General features: G+C 36.6%; 1 protein-coding gene across 4 annotated transcripts in view; it reads left to right on the plus strand.

Annotated features, from left to right (window-relative positions):
• The window catches only part of Ythdc2 (YTH domain containing 2), a 61,991-nt gene that overhangs the window by 26,749 nt on the left and 15,918 nt on the right, over positions 1-19,324 (plus strand). For all 4 annotated transcript variants that reach the window (XR_385990.4, XM_030250454.1, NM_001163013.1 and 1 more), the window contains 13 exons: positions 125-303; positions 514-610; positions 693-780; positions 866-946; positions 2,531-2,613; positions 3,710-3,815; positions 5,453-5,572; positions 5,899-6,171; positions 8,127-8,253; positions 9,787-9,992; positions 10,383-10,578; positions 16,972-17,081; positions 18,363-18,655. Coding sequence is in view for 3 of the 4 variants with exons in the window: in XM_030250454.1 (XP_030106314.1) it covers positions 125-303; positions 514-610; positions 693-780; positions 866-946; positions 2,531-2,613; positions 3,710-3,815; positions 5,453-5,572; positions 5,899-6,171; positions 8,127-8,253; positions 9,787-9,992; positions 10,383-10,578; positions 16,972-17,081; positions 18,363-18,655 (1,959 nt within the window). In the remaining variant the exon portion in view is untranslated. The remainder of the gene's footprint in view (positions 1-124; positions 304-513; positions 611-692; positions 781-865; positions 947-2,530; positions 2,614-3,709; positions 3,816-5,452; positions 5,573-5,898; positions 6,172-8,126; positions 8,254-9,786; positions 9,993-10,382; positions 10,579-16,971; positions 17,082-18,362; positions 18,656-19,324) is intronic.

A 19,324-nucleotide genomic window follows, 5' to 3' on the forward strand; every position in this document is an offset into this window, starting at 1 on the left:
ACTATAGAGAATACATGAAGTGACAGTACCTTTAGGGGATATTGGGATTCACTGGGAATAGTTGGAAACCTTGGACTTTAAGTCTTACTCTTTTCAATAAAAACTGATTTGATATTTTTCTTAGTGCTTCATTGGAATTTGGAAATCTAGATGAAAGTTCCTTGGTTCAGACAAATGGGAATGACCTCAGTGCAGAAGACAGAGAGCTGTTGAAAGCTTACCATCATAGTTTTGATGATGAGAAAGTAGACTTGGATTTGATCATGCATCTCCTATATAATATCTGCCATAGCTGTGATGCTGGTAAGTACTATTTGAAAGAACTGGAGCAAACTGCTGAAAATTAGTATTTAGTTATAAAATTTTTTCTGTAATTCTTTGATATATGCATATAGTGATTCTTTTATAATCGTATACCAATACTTGAACTCACATCATATTATTCTTTATGACTAGTTTTGTTGATTGTGTTTAATTTTATAAGATTAAATATTAAAAATGTTTTTCTCCAAGGTGCAATATTAATTTTTCTACCTGGATATGATGAAATTGTTGGTTTGAGGGATCGTATCCTCTTTGATGACAAGCGGTTTGCTGACAATACACATAGGTAAACTATAAAGATCTGTACTTGTTCTTTATGCTAGCTGACAGGTACTGGAGTACATTTTTTTCTTTTTAATTGTAAACAGGTATCAAGTCTTTATGCTTCATTCAAATATGCAGACATCTGATCAAAAGAAGGTATTAAAAAATCCACCTGCAGGTGTCCGAAAAATAGTAAGCATCATGAGATCTTTTATGTTCTGTTTTTTAATTCATTGATCTTTTTTCATATTAATGATAAAATCATACTGCATTGCAGATCCTTTCCACCAATATTGCTGAGACGAGCATCACTGTCAATGATGTTGTGTTTGTTATTGATTCTGGTAAGGTGAAAGAGGTATGTATGAAGAAGTTCTACTTGTACTTAATGAAGACTGAGACTTTCATTTACTGGAAAATGTATAGATGAATTTAACACAGTATATGTTGTTTCTTAACTAAACTATTCTAGCTTACATTTAGTACGTGGGATATATTTTGGTGTTCCAACAAAGTAGGCAAAAAGATTAGCTTCAGAGCCAGGCGCGATGGCGCACGCTTCTAATCCCAGCACTTGGGAGGCAGAGGCAGGCGGATTTCTGAGTTCGAGGCCAGCCTGGTCTACAAAGTGAGTTCCAGGACAGCCAGGACTACACAGAGAAACCCTGTCTGGAAAAACCAAAAATGAAAAAAAAAAAAAAAAAAAAAAGATTAGCTTCTACTTACTACTACTAAGAAAGTAAAGAGTTTGAATAGTTACAATAAAAATTTGTCACATTGTCACAATATGATTACATATTTTCTGTTTTCCTCCTATATATGGGGATGGGCCATATTCCACTTGTTCATTGATATCATCTAATGCATCATAAATAGTATATAGTAGGTGTTTGGAAGATATTTATGAAGAGAATCTTGGTTAACAAAGGAAAATAAAAACCTGGGGACTGGGCTAGGGTGGTGGCGCACTATTTGTTCTTTAAGTGTGAGAACCAGAGTTCCAGTCCTCATAGCCTATGTAAAAGGCTGACCATGTCACTGTGTGCTTGCAATCTCTGATGCTAGGAAGATGGAGACAAATCCCCCAATCAGTGAGTTCCAGGTTCATGACTGGCCCTGTCTCAGAAACTGTAGTGAAAAGCACTTGGGAAAAATGTGTGCTGTGGATTTCTGGCTTCCAGACACACACTCACTCACACATATGCATGGACACATACATAAAAGCCAACAGCAGCATGAGCCAGGGTGAGCACCACCACATTGACTCAGCAGGTGCAGATCACTACGTGGCTATTCGTTGGTTCTTTCATACCATTGCGGCATTTCATAAATTGCAGCAAAGACCTCAAAGTGTAAAATATTTCCTGCTGGGCCCTTTGCAAAAGAATTTCTTCTATGATAAATAAGTGATAACATTTGTTTCTTTTCAGTATTAACATGACTAATAAAGTTCCCAGTGCTACTAACTTTCATATTGCTGTTCCTCCTATAGGGTTGCAGACCCCTTCAGCTCCTTGGGTCCTTTCTTTAGTTCCTCCATTGGGGGCCCAGTACTCAGTCCATTGCCCATGGGAGGAGATACAGAGACAGAGTGTGGAGCAGAGATTGAAGGGAAGAGGCCCTTTAGAGACTCCTCCACCTGGGGATCCATCCCATATACAGTTACCAAATCCAGACACTATTGCAGATGCCAACAAGTGCTGGCTGACAGGAACTTGATACAGCTTTCTCCTCAGAGGCTCTGCCAGAGCCTGACAAATACAGAAACCTGAGTTTTTAAGAAACAGTTTCTTCTAATTAGTCAAGAGGGGGCTTTAAGTTTAACTTGGCATGTAAAAATATGCCGATAATATTTATTTCCTTGTTAGTACAGATTATGTTTTAACATAAAACTTATTTTATCTTAAAATGATTTAATTTTAAAATGATTTAAATATTACAGAAATCCTTTGATGCACTGAATTTTGTTACAATGTTAAAAATGGTATGGATTTCCAAAGCTAGTGCAATACAGCGCAAAGGCAGGTAATGTACATTGTATGTTATAATTAATGCATAATTTACTTTCATTTAATTGCCTGTGAAACTGATATTACATATTACATATTTGCCATATATTCTTTTATGATATATTAGTTTTCATAGTAGTCTTAATTTTATAGTGACTTTTTCCAAGCAAACTCTTTTGATACTTTAAAAAATTAATTAACTAGAAAGTTTTAAATTACATTCCTTTATTTTGAATGTGTGTCACAGGCATTTACATGCTATGGCACATGTGTGGTTTTCAGATGATACCTGTCAGGAACTTGTACCTTCTACCATGTAGTTCCTGAGAATAGAACTAAGGTCTCTGGGCTTAATGGCAAATGCCTGTAACCCCTGAGCTATCTCACTGGCCCTTTGGGGTAATTTTTCAAAAGTTAAATTTAGGCTATGTTGCAAGCCCAAATGATATCAAACATCAGTGTGGAGGGAGGAGAGGGGATTGAGCACGCATTCCCACATGGATCTGTGCAGCTGCTGGCTGTTGTTAGCTGTTGGGAGAGGAAAAATGTCCTTTATCCTTTCTTGGTTGTGAACTGCATAAGGGTGAAAGTATCTGTCATCCATTCTAGACACTAGTTATTTCCCTGATCAAAGAACTAAAAGGACACTACATTGTTATATTTTTCTGATGCTTTCCAAGAAACTGTGTCTCTGTGATAATAGGGTAAATGCCGGAGCTTTGTTGTTATGTAACCCACAATTTGTTAACTCTGATCAGTGGGCCTGAACATAGTGCTTGATAACATCTCGGTGAAATTGATTAAATTACTACCCATTCATGCTTTGAATTTCACTTGATTTCGTATTTATGCTACAAACTTGGATTTCTTTGTGTGTTTATTTTTAGCTATAACTGCAGATGACATGTTTATGAATTTTGCTCAGTAAATGATAATATTGAGTCCTGGAACACAAAATACCTTCTAAATGTATTTGTGGAGGTGAAATGAGGATTAGAACTCAGATGTCTTGATCATGATTTGTGTTTCTGTCTCCTAAATCACATCAGTGCACAGTTTCATTATTACTGTATTTATCCTATCTGAGTCTTAATTTTATGTCTTATTTTAAGAGCGGGACGGTGTAGACCTGGAATTTGTTTCCGTCTGTTTAGTAGACTTCGATTTCAGAACATGCTGGAATTTCAGACGCCAGAACTCTTGAGAATGCCATTGCAGGTAGACCTAAAACTCTAAGGCTTTGTCTGTGGGTGAGGACAGGTCTCATTTCATTTCTACAGATTGGGATTGAATAAATTCAGTTTACAAAATAAAATTGTAAGTTTTATGAAGTGGGATATAGCCACAAAAATGATTTTTCTCTACAAATCTTACTGAACCTTTAGATATTTTTTTAAAGTTACTGGAATACATTTAAAGTATGGGAGCCATTCAAAAGTAAGAGGGTGTGTGTGTGTGTGTGTGTGTGTGTGTGTGTGTACTTCTACATTTTAAGAGTCTCAAATATATAGTGTGGATTTTGAAAATTCTAGATAGGATTAGGAACTGAGTCTAAGTTACAGAAGGTAATCCCAACATCATAATGTAAGATGCTGAGCCTCCACCTTTGTAATTCTGTATTCATGGAGATCTCCAAATCTTCATTGCTTTTCTTTGAGTTTTCTCCTTTCCTGGTAAACTACTAAAAGAATATCAGTTTGAGTCTGTGTTTGAAAACTTTACTCTTTTTATTTTTATTTTATATGCATGCTTATGTGTCTGTCTGTGAGAATGCCCGTGTATGTGGTGCCTTCGGAAGCCAGTATGTCTCCTCCCATCCCCCCCGGGGGGGGGGGGTGGAGTTGCAGAAGGCTATAAGCTGCCTGATGTGAGTGCTGGGATCTCAGCCAGGCTCCATTGCTGTGCAGCAAGTGCTTAACCACCAAGCCATCTGCCCAGCCCCCACAGGGGCTCTTTAGTCTCGTATCCTAGATACTTGCTTCCAGTCTTTCAGGTGATACAAATCACGGTTTTGACATTCGTATCCCTGTGATTTCATATTGCCAATGTCTTTGCAAGATTTTTTTGTTCCTCAGATATATAATGAAAAACTTTTGGAACCTAAATTATTAAATAAACTCTTCAAATGTTTCCAATCCCCTATCCCCATGTTTCTACTCTTACCAGAGTGTTTTTTAAAGTTATACTTACTTCTTTTGCTTTCATGTGTGCTAACCCATTTCTAGATTTCTTTCCCTTACGTAATTTATGATTAAACTCCTATTATGTACATCTTAGTGTAAGGATTATTTCTTCTTGGAAACTGTCTTTGACTTCTCCTAGTCTTCTTCTCCAGCTCCTTCTGGAACTTGGTTACAATTTACGTACTGCCACTCCCCTGTGGCACCCAGTATCCTCCATAGCACTTAGCATAGATATAAGTAATTATAAATAATGATGTAATCTAAGTAAAGTAATCTAAGGTCTGTTTTTCACTTTTCTATTAACTCCAAAAGAGCAGGCATCTATTCATTTGTTGCATATGCCTGACTGTCAAAAGCACCCAAATATTTGTTGAATGGAAAAAGATGATAGAATGAAGTGATGCTAAAGGGAGAGAAATGACTTACTGTTTGGATAGTTTCTCTTTAAGTGGTGAGGGTAAATCTGTGAAAAAATGTTGCCATCAGGGGCAGTGATCATTCTGGTGTCAATTGATTGAGGGTTTTACGAGCAAGTTTCACTGAATATATTGTTCTTCCCCCTAATCCTTGGCTAGTTTGTGATTGGGACCCAATAGTTCTCATGGTTTCCTTAATATAAAAGTCAGTGGTATAGTTTTACCATTTCTAATTCTTTTGCCATTGTGGTTCCAGGAACTTTGTTTACATACCAAGCTGTTAGCCCCAGTTAACTGCACCATTGCCGACTTCCTTATGAAAGCCCCTGAACCGCCTCCAGCTTTAATTGTGAGAAATGCTGTGCAGATGCTTAAGGTTGGTGCTTCCATTAGTTTACTTGTCTGTGTTTTCAACTTAAAATTTAAGCTAAATAAACATATGTTTTAAATAATTTTATTCTTTTAAAAATTGTTACTAGATCAGTACTTTAGTGCTTTTATAATTTAAAATAGTAGATATAGTTGTTATATATATATATATATATATATATATATATATATATATATATATATATATATATAATACAAAATATATTTTTATGTGATGGGATAGTAAAAGAATATTTAAATTATTTCATATTGCGTTTTAAATTTAAACATCATTTTGAGGTATGTCAATCGTTTTTCCCTCCTTTTTCCTAGACAATAGATGCAATGGATGCATGGGAAGATCTGACTGAACTTGGGTATCATTTGGCTGATTTGCCAGTAGAACCGCATCTTGGGAAAATGGTCCTGTGTGCAGTGGTTTTGAAGTGTCTGGACCCCATCCTTACAATTGCCTGCACGCTCGCTTACCGTGACCCTTTTGTCCTGCCTACCCAGGCCTCTCAGAAACGGGCAGCTATGCTTTGTAGGAAACGCTTCACTGCAGGGACTTTCAGTGACCACATGGCACTTCTGAGAGCATTTCAGGTAGTACTGCTTTTGTTTATTGTTAAATGTGGTGTATTTAGTACATTCTGGGGCAAGTATAGCAGTTTAAAAATTAAAATAAAAACTAAATACTCTGTTAATTTTGTTTTACTTTGGAAGCCACGTTTTATTTATTTTTATTTAAGATTTATTTATTTTTATCTGTATGAGTATTTTTCCTGCATGTATGTATATATGTCATGTGTGTACCTGGTATCTGTGGAGGTAAGGAGTTCGATTCCCTAGACGTAGGATTATGGATGGTTGTGAGCCACCATGTCAGTGCTTAGAACTGAACCTGGGTCCTCCACAAGAGCAACAAAGCTCTTAACGACTGAGCCATCTCTCCAGTCTTAGAAGTCATATTTTATCAATAGAGCAGAAGTGGACAAAGGAAAGACCATGAGGCCTCAACCCTACACAAAGAAGTACAGGCAACTAAAGAATACAGAGAGTGAAATAGTCTTTTTCCAGGGAAGAACACACCAATTGGCTATTATATACCAAATGGTCAACCCTGAAAACATACATACATTATACAGATTGAGCATCTTATATTTAACAGTGTGTGTATGTGTGTGTGCACATGTGTTCGTGCATGTAACAGTTAATGAAGAAAGAGGCCATGAATATGAAAGAGAGCAAAAAGGAGTATATGGGAGAAATTTTAACTCAATTGATATGATAGCAGTTGTGTATAAACTCAATGACAAGTCTAGTTCGATTATAAAATTTTAGATTTTTGCTCCCCCCTTATCTAATTAGGATTTATGCATGCATATACATATTTACAATGTTTGACTATTGTTCACCTCTTCAGTCATTATTTGGCCAGAAATAACTCTTAAAATTATTTATAATGGCTGTTGCTATATAGAAGACAAAGAACAAAGACTGAAAGAAAACCATCTTAAATTTAGTATTATTTGTGAAATTCTTTTTTTTAACAGTATTTTTCTTGTGCACTTAAGACTTTATGCCATTAATTTAATTTTATAAAGAAAAAAATAATTTAAAACCTTAAAAAAAGCAGTGAGATATTGAGTAAAGAAAGGATGATAAAATACCTCTGAGGTGAGAAATACAGTGTAATTTAGAAATTCAGATATTTAGAGGAAATACATTATTTCTTAAAAAGCAAACATCTTTTTTAATTCTTCTAATTTCTTGACTCTAGGCTATGCCTCTCTCTACATCCTTACATTTTTCTTGTTTATATGGAAAGCACTGCTTCGGGCACTCAAAATTTTTCTAACATATGTAATTTCAGCAGTTGCACACCCTTTTATGACTAATATTAAGTAGTGAACTGTTCAGTTAGGATATTAGATAGATAGTAGATAGTATAGAAACTTAGGAATTATCAGGAATCTGCAGTAGGACTCCTGTGCTGTGTCCTTCCCAGTTCCTTGAAAGCAGATGAGGTGAGCTATGGCTTATTTTTAGTCATGTTCAAGCCAGAATAGCATATTTTCAAAGGCCAGATTTTTATATTATATGTATGATTTCTAGAAACCCCACTTTTGATTTCCAGTCAAATTAGGAGAATTGCATAGAGATTATAATTATTTTCTTTATTAGAACTTTTAGGATTCCTAGATATAAAATATTTTAATGGAATATATAAGTGGGAAGCTTCTCACAGTTGTTATTATACCAGCCCCAAACTAGATCTAAGAGAATAATTATTTTTACAAAGTTGGTTATTTGAATCACTTGGTGTTTAGTTCTCATTGAGAGTTTTGAAACTCAATTGACGTGATAGCAGCTGTGTATAAACTAAATGACAAGTCTAGTTTGATTATAAAATTTTAGACTTTTGTAAAACTATCAGAATAATACTTTACCTTGAGTGATTAATATAGTAGTGGTATTATTTTGTTGCCTCAGTTAGAAGTGATTGGCAGACAATTTTTGTTACAGAATCTGTGTTTGTTTGTTTCCTTTTTTTGTAGGCATGGCAGAAAGCACGAAGTGATGGGTGGGAGCGAGCCTTTTGTGAAAAGAATTTTCTTTCACAAGCTACTATGGAAATCATTATAGGCATGAGAACACAGTTGCTTGGTCAGCTTAGAGCATCAGGTAAAGATTTCCTACATAGGACACCTGCTTTTACTTCACGCTTCCAGATTTAGTGATGACAGTTTCTGTTCTCTTTACATAACACTGTTTGTCTGTGGTCATGAGCTGGTGCGGACAGTCACCAACCTCTGTACTTTTGCTTACTGATGAAGTAAAATATTACACTGGTTGTGTAAAACTATATATACTATGTGTGTAAAACCTATGTGTAAAAGTGTATGAACGTGATCGGTATATCCTTTTGATACTTTTGGCAGAGCAACTTTTAATTTTTGTTAGTGATCAGTTTATATATAATAAGTTGTTATATTTACTTTTGACTCTTCCAATTAGAAGCTATTTAACTCAGTGAATTTAAGTGTGTGTGTGTGTGTGTATACACTTAATATAAGAATATGTGAATATAAAAATTTAAGTAGAGTAATATGGCTGCTGTATACATGTGGAACACTAAAATGATCGGTAATACCTTGAAGGTATGCAATTTTTCTAATGTTACTGTTTTCTTCTAGAATGGCTTTGAAGGTTTTGTTGTTTTTTAAGTACCATAGTTAACTGAGGTGATAATCATTAATATCCAAATCTGGTTTTATAGGTTAGCCAAAGTATTAGGGGAAAGAGATAATTGAGAATTTAGATTTGTTTTAAATATGGAAAAATGTGAAGGGTTTTTAAAATTTAAGCATACAGCATGCATACTTAACTATACCGTTAGAGATGATGTCTGAGAAAATGAAAATATTGGTAAAAGTCAAAAGACTGGTTTGGATTTCAAGTTGTGAACTTGGAGAATGTTTATGGTGGCAGCTGTCTTGGTTTGATTTCTTTTGCTATGATAAAGACCGTGATCAAAAGTAACCTGGGACGGAATGGGCTTATTTCAGCTGTTAGTTGTTACATCAACAAAGGAAGTCAGGGCAGGAACTAGACAGACGCTCTGGAATTCTGTTGCTTGCTGACTTGCTCTCCATTGCTTGCTCAGCGTGCTTTCTTACACCATCCAGGACCACCTGCCAGGGAAGGCACTGCCCAGAGTGGACTGACCCTTGCCACATCAATCAGCAGTCAAGGAAATACCTCACAGACTTGTTTATAGGCCAGAGGCGGGTATTTTTTTAAGTGAGGTTCCCTCTTCTTAGATGACTCTAGCTTGTCAGGTGGACAAAAAGCTAACGAACACATCAACTGATCAATGGCTTTACTGAAGAATGTGCATATAGAGCCAGGTGTAAAAGCCATCCACCAATATCCCAAATGCTCAGGATGATGAACAAGGGGATCCATAAAGCGACAGTTGGAATTACATATGATATCTTTTCCCAGTAACTTAGATAGTTCATCTAGCCTGAACAGATACAAACTTTGCTCTGTTAGTTTTATACTTCCACACTTGCCAGAATGGATAATATTAGTCTTAGAGATAGATATTGTTAAATTTGTGTGAGGCTACATTTTCTGTTGTCAAATGTCCATAAATGTTAAAGTGCCTTTTGCGAAATAGAAAAGATTAGTGTGCTCTTTTTGTCCACCTAGGTTTTGTTAGAGCACGAGGTGGTGGTGACATTCGAGATGTTAATACAAACTCCGAGAACTGGGCTGTTGTTAAAGCTGCATTGGTAGCAGGCATGTATCCTAATTTAGTCCACGTGGACAGAGAGAATGTAATATTGACAGGGCCAAAGGAAAAGAAAGTACGCTTTCATCCCACTTCAGTTCTCAGTCAACCTCAATACAAAAAGGTAAAACATTTTTAATGCTCTTAGACCTTGTGGTAATGAAGATAAACAAAAATACTCCAACTCGCTCTACTTTAGCAAAATAATTTGGAAAATGTGTATAATAAAATATTAAATCTTAGAAATAGAAGAGGTAACATTGGAAAAGTAGTGAGGGAATTTGTATAAACCAGAACAAGGGCTTGCTTCAGTTTTTGAGTACTAATGTACGTTATGTTTTACTAAAGAACTTAAAACTATTCCCAATAAATTTGATTAAATAAGATTAATAAATGAGATTGACTTGTTTCTTTCTCTTCTCTTCTCTTCTCTTCTCTTCTCTTCTCTTCTCTTCTCTTCTCTTCTCTTCTCTTCTCTTCTCTTCTCTCCTTGTCTGTCTGTCTGTCTTAATAGATTCCTCCCGCCAATGGTCAGGCTGCAGCGATTCAGGCATTGCCCACAGATTGGCTTATTTATGATGAAATGACCAGAGCCCATCGAATTGCTAATATCAGATGTTGTTCAGCAGTGACACCTGTTACTGTCCTGGTGTTCTGTGGACCAGCAAGACTGGCAAGTAACGCTCTTCAGGAACCTTCATCCTTTAGAGGTAAATGTAGTATGAAGTAGTAAAAATCTATATGACATAAACTAAGCCAATATCATAAAAATACAAAAATTGGTGTGGTTTGTTTATAACATGAGACAGTTAGAAAATACTGAATTATATTTGACATAGTGAGACAATTAGGAAATACAAAGGAATGTTTGATATAATGAGATAGTTAGGGAATACTGAGGTGTATTTGATATAGTGAGACAATTAGGAAATACTATAAGGCATATTTGATATACTGAGACAGGAAATAGTAATACATTTCAGTTTTGTTGAAATTTATTTTCAGTTAGCAGGTTGTTGGTTTATTTTTATTAATCTTACTGATGGGAAGATGTTTGTTTTCTACTTGAGTTTAAGTGAGAATAAAGATAATTTTTAAAAAGTAACTAATATTCTTATCTTTATGTGAATATAGATTTTTTTAATATTATGTGTTTTATAGTTGAATATTTTAATTATTTTTCTAATGCTATTACTTTTTACATTTTCAGGTTGTTATAGTAGGTTGCTGAATAATGGTGCCCATTTTTATTTACTTTGTATGTTGGGGTATATAAGAATCTGATAAATGTGCAAGTTGTCGAGAAGATAGATTCAGGTGTCTTCATCTGTCACTCATTCTGCCTGCTCCTTTGAGGCAGGCTCTCTTTGAACCCGCGGCTTGCGCTTTTTCAGCTAGGCTGGGAGCCAGCAAGGCTCCATGATTCTCTTGTGGGCAGAGCGCCTGGTTTGTTACTGTGTGTGCTGGGATCCTAACTGGCTGTTGTGATTGTGCACTGAGCATTCCTAACCATAGAGCTGTCTCGCCAGCCCATGCTACTACTTATTTGAAATTGAAAAACTAGAAGTGTAGGAAAAAATCCAGAAGCTGTGTACATTATAAGAGAAGAAGTCTTTTTCGATATGTTTAAGGCTAAGATGATTAGGAGACCCTAAGTGGAGTGATTTTAGAAGGCATTCTGTTGTCTGTATCTCTTAGAGTTCAGAACTGTGGGAATTACACATTCAGAGCTATCAGATTGTAAGTATTTTAAAGGCATGAGAAGGCTTTTAGAGAAAAGGAAGAAAGTGTTGAAGGTAAATATGTTTTTAAAAAGAAATGGTTGGCTCTGTTAATTGTTATTTGAGTGAAAAATATAGACGGAAAATTATAAGTTGGGTTTTGGCAATATGGCATTTGTCAGTTGTCTTGTCAAGAGCAGTGTCAGTGACAGATGGGCTCAGAGGAGATTGAGTTTCATGGAGAGAGTAGGATTGACATGATAGGGACCCATTATAGTAATACACCTTTGTAATTCTAACCCTTGCCTGGCAGAAGTATCAGGGATGTTGAAAATTCAAGGCCAGTCTGGTTTATAAAGTGAGTTCTAGTCGGGGCTACACAATGAGGGGTCCAGTTGGTTGATATTGTTGTTCTTTCTATAGGGTTGCAATCTCCTTCAGCTCCTTCAGCTCTTCCCCTAACTCCTCCATTGGGGTCTCCAGGCTCAGTCCAATGGTTGTCTGTGAATATCTAACTGTCTTAGTCAGACCTGGAAAAGCCTCTCAGAGAACAGTCATACCAGGCTCCTGTCTGCAAGCAAATATTGGCATCAGCAATAGTGTCAGGGTTTGGTATCTGCAGATGGAATGGGTCCCAAGGTGGAGAAGTCTCTGGATGGCCTTCAGTCTCTGCTCTATTTTTGTCCCTGTATTTCTTTTAGAAAGGGACAATTCTGGGTTAAGTTTTAGATGGGTGGGTGGCCCCATCCCTCCACTGGGGAGCCATGTCTATCTATTGGAGATGGTCTCTTCAGGTTCTGTCTCCCCACTGTTGTGTATTTCAGCTAACATCATCCTGATTGGGTCCTAGGAGCCACTCACATCCCTGGCATCTGTGACTTTTTAGTGGTTCCCCAAGCTCCCCACCCCCCACTGCTACTATTTTTATTCTTTCTCCTAGTCATCTGGACTTCTCTCCTGCCTCTTCCTATACCTGGTTCTGCCCCCTCTTTTTTTTCCTCCTCCTTCCCTTTCCTACCCAGGTCCCTCCCTCCCTCTGCCTCCCATGATTATTTTGTTCCTCCTTCTAAGTGCAATTGAAGCATCCACACTTTGGCTTTCCATCTTGTTAAACTTCATATGGTCTGGGAGTTCTATCATGGATATTCTGAGCTTTGGGGCTAATATCCACTTATCAGTGAGTACTTACCATGTATGTGCTTTTGGGTTTGGGTTACCTCACTCAGGATAACATTTTCTAGTTCTATCCATTTACCTCCAAAGTTCCTGAAGTATTGTTTTTAATAGCTGAGTAGTATTCCATTGGGAAAATGTGCCACATTTTCTGTATCTAGTCTTCCACTGAGGGACATCTGGGTTGTTTCCGGCTTCAGGCTATTATAAATAAAGCTGCTATGAACGTAGTGGAGCATGTGTCCTTGTTATATGTTGAAGCATTTTTTGGCTATATGCCCAGTAGTGGTATAGCTGGGTCTTCAGGTAGAACTATTTCCAATTTTCTGAAGAACCACCAGATTGATAAACAAGGGGTTGTACCAGCTTGCAATCTCAACAGCAATGGAGGAGTGTTCCTCTTTCTCAATATCCTTGCCAGCATCTGCTGTCTCCTCAGTTTTTGATCAATCAGGAGATTGATGTAAGGTGGAATCTTGGGGTCATTTTGATTTGCATTTCCCTGATGACTAAGGATGTTGAACATTTTTTTAGGTGCTTCTCAGCCATTTGAGATTCCTCGTTTGACAAATTTTTGATTAGCTTTTTACCCATTTTTTAATTGGGTTATTTGGTTTTCTAGAGTCTTAACTTCTTGAGTTCTTTGTATATATTGGCTATTAGTCCTCTATCAGGTGTAGGGTTGGCAAAGATCTTTTCCCAATCTTTAGTTTGCCATTTTGTCCTATTGACAGTGTTGTTTTCAGTTTCATCAGATCCCATTTGTCAGTTCTTGATCTTAGAGCCTGAGCTATTGATGTTTTGTTCAGAAAATTTTCCCCTGTGTCCATGCACTCAAAGCAGTTTTCCACTTTCTCTTCTATTAGATTCAGTGTATCTGGCTTTATGTTGAGGCTCTTGATCTACTTGGACCTGAGCTTTGTGCAGGGTGATAAATACGGGCCAATTTGCCTTCTTCTACATGCAAACAGCAATTTAGACCAACGTCACTTGTTGAAGATGATTTCTTTTTTCCTACTGTATGGTTTTGGCTTCTTTGTCTAAGATCAAATGACCATATGTGTGTGGGTTTATTTCTGGGTCTTAAATTCTATTCCATTGATCTACCTGTCTGTCTCTGTACCAGTACCATGCAGTTTTTATCACTATTGCTCTGTAGTACAGCTTGAGGTCAGATGTGATTTCCCCAGAAGTTCTTTTATTGTTGAGAATTGTTTTTGGTATCCTGGGTTTTTTGTTGATGAAGTTGAGAATTGCTCTTTCTAATTCTATGAAGAATTGAGTTGGAATTTTGATGGGGATTGCATTGAATGTGTAGATTGCTTTTGGTAAGGTGGCCATTTTCACTATATTAATCCTACCAATTCATGAGCATAGGCGATCTTTCCATCTTCCGAGGTCTTCCTCAATTTCTTTCTTGAGAGATTTGAAGTACTTGTCCTACAGATCTTTCACTTGCTTGATTAGAGTTACACCAAGATATTTTATATTATTTGTGACTATTGTGAAGGGTGTTGTTTCCCTAATTTCTCTCTCAGCCCATTTATCCTTTGAGTAGAGGAAGGCTATTGATTTGTTAATTTTATATCTAGCCACTTTGCTGAAGTTATTTATCACATGTAGGAGTTTTCTGGTACATTTGAAGTTGCTTATATATACTATAATATCATCTACAAATAGCAATACCTCGACTTCTTCCTTCCCAGTTTGTATCCCTTTGACATACTTTTGTTGTCTAATTGCTCTAGCTAGAACTTCCAGTACTATATTGAATAAATAGGAAGAGAGTGGGCAGCCTTGTCTTGTCCCTGATTTTAGTGAGATTACTTCAAGTTCCTCTCTGTTTAATTTGATTTGGCTGTTGGTTTGCTGTATATTGCTTTTATTATGTTTAGGTATGGGCCTTGAATTTCTGATCTTTGCAAGACTTTTAACATAAGGGGTGTTGTATTTTGTCAAAGGCTGTTTCAGAATCTAATGAGATGATCCTGTGATTTTTTTTTTCCTTTGAGCTTGTTTATATAGTGGATTATGTTGATGGATTTCTGTATATTGAACCATCCCTGTATCCCTGGGATGAACCTACTTAATTGTGAACGATGATTTTGATGTGTTCTTGGATTCTGTTTACTAGAATTTTATTGCGTATTTTTTTGATATTCATAAATGATATTGGTCTGAAGTTTTCTTTCTTTGTTGGGTCTCTGTGTGATTTGGTATCATCACTGTGTCTTCATAGAATGAAATATGTAGTGTTCCTTCTGTTTTTATTCTGTGAAATAGTTTGAGAAGTATTGTTATTAGGTCTTCTTTGAAGGTCAGATAGAAATCAGCACTAAAACCATCTAGCCCTGGGCTGTTTGTTTGGGAGACTTAATGATTGCCCTGTGGGGGTACCAGTTAGTCCTGGTGTTGGTGTGGGAGGGAGGGCAGAGGGGCTCACCTGTGAGCCCGGTTCTGATGGACCTCCTGGGAATCAAGCTGTGGGGGAGGTGGGGGGGTTGCGAGCGACCCGGCAGGGAGGGGACCAGTCTGGAGCACTGGCTCTGTGCCAAGTTGTAGGCTGGAAGGAATTAGTGCTGTTTATGTTGCTTCTTTTGAGAACTTTGTTCAGATTATTGGCCAATATTGATTGGCAGGAGTTTGGTTTTTTGCTTAATTTTTCCATTTATTTATTTTAACCTTCTGAAGGCTATTAGTTTTGATAATTTGTTTTGCTGGGCAGAAACTTTATTTAATCCCATTTGTCAGTTGCTGAGGCTTTTTTCCTGTGCTATGGGGATTCTGCTCAGGAATTTGGCATATGTTGTGAAGTGTTTTCCCTGTGATTTTCTTTAGCATTCTAAGTGGTTTTTGTTTGAAGTTAAGGTCTTTGATCTAGTGTAAGTTGATTTTTATGCAGAGTGAGAGATGCATATCTAATTTCATTCTGCAAATAGATAACAAGTCTGTAAGTACTATTTGTTACAAAGGTTTTCTCCCCCCACCCCCCTACCGTCATCTGTGGCATCCATTAGTCATCAGTTAATGTCTGTGTTTGCATGAGTACCATGCTGTCTTTATCACTATGGTAGTATAGTTTAATGTTAAGTAACGTTGAGATTTTTCAGCTGTGTTCTTTCTACTTAAAGCTGCTTTGTTATCCACCTTTGGTTGTTTTGTTTTATTTATATGTGTATGTATTTCCATGTTAATTTTAGGATTTTTTTTTAGTTTAGCTCTGTGAAGAAAGTCTTTGAAATTTTGGTAGAATTGTATTGAATCTGTAGATTGCTTTTTATAGTATAGACATTTTTACATATTAATCCTGCCAACCTAGGAAAAATGGCTTTATAGCTTTAAAACATTTATCTTTTTCTACCACTTTTAAGTTGTTTAGATTACTGCATATTCAGATTGATTAATCTTATACTCTTTACTTTCAGAGCTGAGAAATGTAATTCTTCTGTTGCAGAGATAATTGCTTTTGTTTTCTGTAATTTAATTGTAAAGATTTATTTTCCTCAGTGAGTTAGATTTGAGTTACAGTATTTTCCCTCCCCTTATGGCAGTGTTTCTCTTCTATCTGCACTACTTATTAAATGGTACTTACGTATCATTTTCTAGAGTGCTTAAAGATACCTCTTAAATTTGGAATCTTTAAGCTTTGGGTGTATTCTATATCTTCCTCAATGTAACTATTAATTATATAAGCACTGTACCCTCATTTAGTATTTTTGTTTACCAATAAAGTTAGCATGTTAGTAAAAGACCTTCTTGTAATGCTTTGCTGCCCTTATATTGCTAAAATATTCTTTGAAAATTGTCCCTGTTTTAAAAATTTAGTTGTCTTGTATTCCTCTTTGAATGCAACAGCTTTTTTTTTCATTTTAATTAATGTTTTCTTTCAGAAAGTTCAGTATGTTTTATTTATCTGTAACCTGTATAAAATTCAGTAGTACCTCTTGGTAACTAACTGTCATAAAGATGGGGCATATTTTTGGAGTCTCTTCTTCCTCCATGGGTTCTGGGCATCAAACAAGGCTTGTTCAGTGCTGAGACATATTGTTGTCTTGTATTTTATATAATTAGATTAAGTTTATATTATGTTTGATTAGATGAACTTCCATATGACCTGTTGAGACTGTAAGGAGAAGTAACTGTTCTGCTCCTCTCTGTCATGTTGTAACATTAGATAAAGTGGTTAATTTTTCCTGTGTGTTGTGACAGCGGATGGTATTCCCAATGACAGCAGTGACAGTGAGATGGAAGACAGAACTACTGCCAATTTGGCTGCTTTGAAGCTTGATGAATGGCTTAACTTCAAACTAGAGCCAGAGGTAAGGTGTTTTATAATAGGACATAAATTTTTTTTTAGTTAATATGATTGAAATAGCATATTAATTTTTATCTTCAATATTGCTCCTTTAATATGGCTTGGTTTTCAATTTTCATAGACCCCCTCATGTATTCTCTGCTACATCATGTTTTTCTTCTGTCAAAGGATGCAACACAACATAGATGTGGCCCAGTATCTATGTGTGGCTGTTATCTCGTTTCATTTGTGCTACTTAATTTGGGTAATTTTTAACAAACATATTCTTCAGTCTATGATAGGGGTGCTGGTGAGAGTTACTCCTTTAACTAGATGATACCTTAAACCCTGTGTCCTCCATGGTAAAGAATGGTGTTTCCGTACATGATGGAAAGCTGACGGGCAAAGGAGACTCCATCTTTCAAATCTTTTCAGAAGTCTGTCTAGTCGTTGTCATTCCTGAAGTCTCATCATCCAATACTGTTGGGTTGTTTCAGTGTGATTTTTTTAGAGACATTAAAGCCAACTAAGCTATAGTAGTAATATTTTAGTGTTTATGGATATATAAAAATATTGAATATAGAGCACCACTTATTTTTAACATTTCTGGAGAAAGATGTGAGATCATTCTTTTTCTGTTTTCATAACTGAATTGGAAGAGATAAAGTTTTGTTCTTCATATTTAAGATTTTCTTGACACAGCTTTTTGTTATTGTAGGTCTTTTTTTTAAATTATCATTCTTTGTTCATTTTGGGGGGCAACCGAGCTGTGAGTGGTTAGCAGTGGGTAGGTTTACTCTTTTAACCATTGCTCTATTTATTCATGTATTTATCATGTGAGCATACTGAGATCTCATTCCCATTCACACTAAATTCTGCTAACCTTATTTCTGTTTGTAAATTTAAAACTGACAGCACTTATAACTCTCAAGTCTGTCTCTATGTTAGACCCTCTTGTGCATCTGTTTGCCTCCTGGCCATCACCATTTGAATGGTCTGTAGATGATATGAATAGGCTAGGTGCATCTTTCCTTATTCACCTTACTTAGTGCTTCTTTATAATTAACAGCACATACCACCAGCAGCGCTTACTGTAAACAGTATTTGCTGTTTTGTTTCATTTTGTATCAGTAGTGCCTAGAATATGATGGCTAAAATTTTCACTTCTGCAACAGAATGAATGAAATGAATAGAAAATTATATTGAATGTAAGATAGTTCATTAGAGACGGTTGTAGACCATAAGAAAGTAAAGCAACTCCTTACATATGTGATACACATTTTGCTTGTATTTGAACTGATTATAGGCTGCCAGTTTATTGCTACAGCTCAGACAGAAGTGGCATAGTTTGTTTTTACGCCGAATGAGAGCGCCATCTAAACCTTGGTCTCAAGTCGATGAAGCTACCATACGAGCAATTATAGCTGTTTTAAGCACTGAAGAACAGTCTGCAGGTTTACAGCAGCCATCTGGAATTGGCCAGCGGCCAAGACCCATGTCTTCAGAAGAACTTCCTTTGGCTTCATCTTGGAGATCCAATAATAGTAGGAAAAGTACAGCTGACACTGAGTTTGCGGATGGATCTACTACTGGAGAAAGGTGAATATGCAATATTTTTTACATGAGTACATTTTCTCCAGGACAGTGTCTTAGTCAGGGTTTCTATTCCTGCACAAACATCATGACCAAGAAGCAAGTTGGGGAGGAAAGGGTTTATTCAGCTTATACTACCATACTGCTGTTCATCACCAAGGAAGTCAGGACTGGAACTCAAGCAGGTCAGGAAGCAGGAGCTGATGCAGAGGCCATGGAGGGATGTTCTTTACTGGCTTGCCTCTCCTGGCTTGCTCAGCCTGCTCTCTTATAGAACCCAAGACTACCAGCCCAGAGATGGTCCCACCCACAAGGAGCCTTTCCCCCTTGATCACTAATTGAGAAAATGCCTTACAGTTGGATCTCATGGAGGCATTTCCTCAACTGAAGGTCCTTTCTCTGTGATAACTCCAGCTGTGTCAAGTTGACACAAAACTAACCAGTACAATTGACCCCTTGTCAACTTGACACACAAACACATCACTAGTAAGCCTCAACCCTTACATTCTTATTCATCCCCAAGATCTAAATAACTTTAAAAGTCCCACAGTCTTTACATATTCTTAAAATTTCAATCTCTTTATAATATCCATCTCTTTTAAAATTCAAAGTCTTTTTACAATTAAAAGTCTCTTAACTGTGGGCTCCACTAAAACAGTTTCTTCCTTCAAGAGG

This window comes from Mus musculus, chromosome 18 (assembly GCF_000001635.26).
Source record: "Mus musculus strain C57BL/6J chromosome 18, GRCm38.p6 C57BL/6J".
Taxonomy (NCBI): Eukaryota; Metazoa; Chordata; class Mammalia; order Rodentia; family Muridae; genus Mus; species Mus musculus.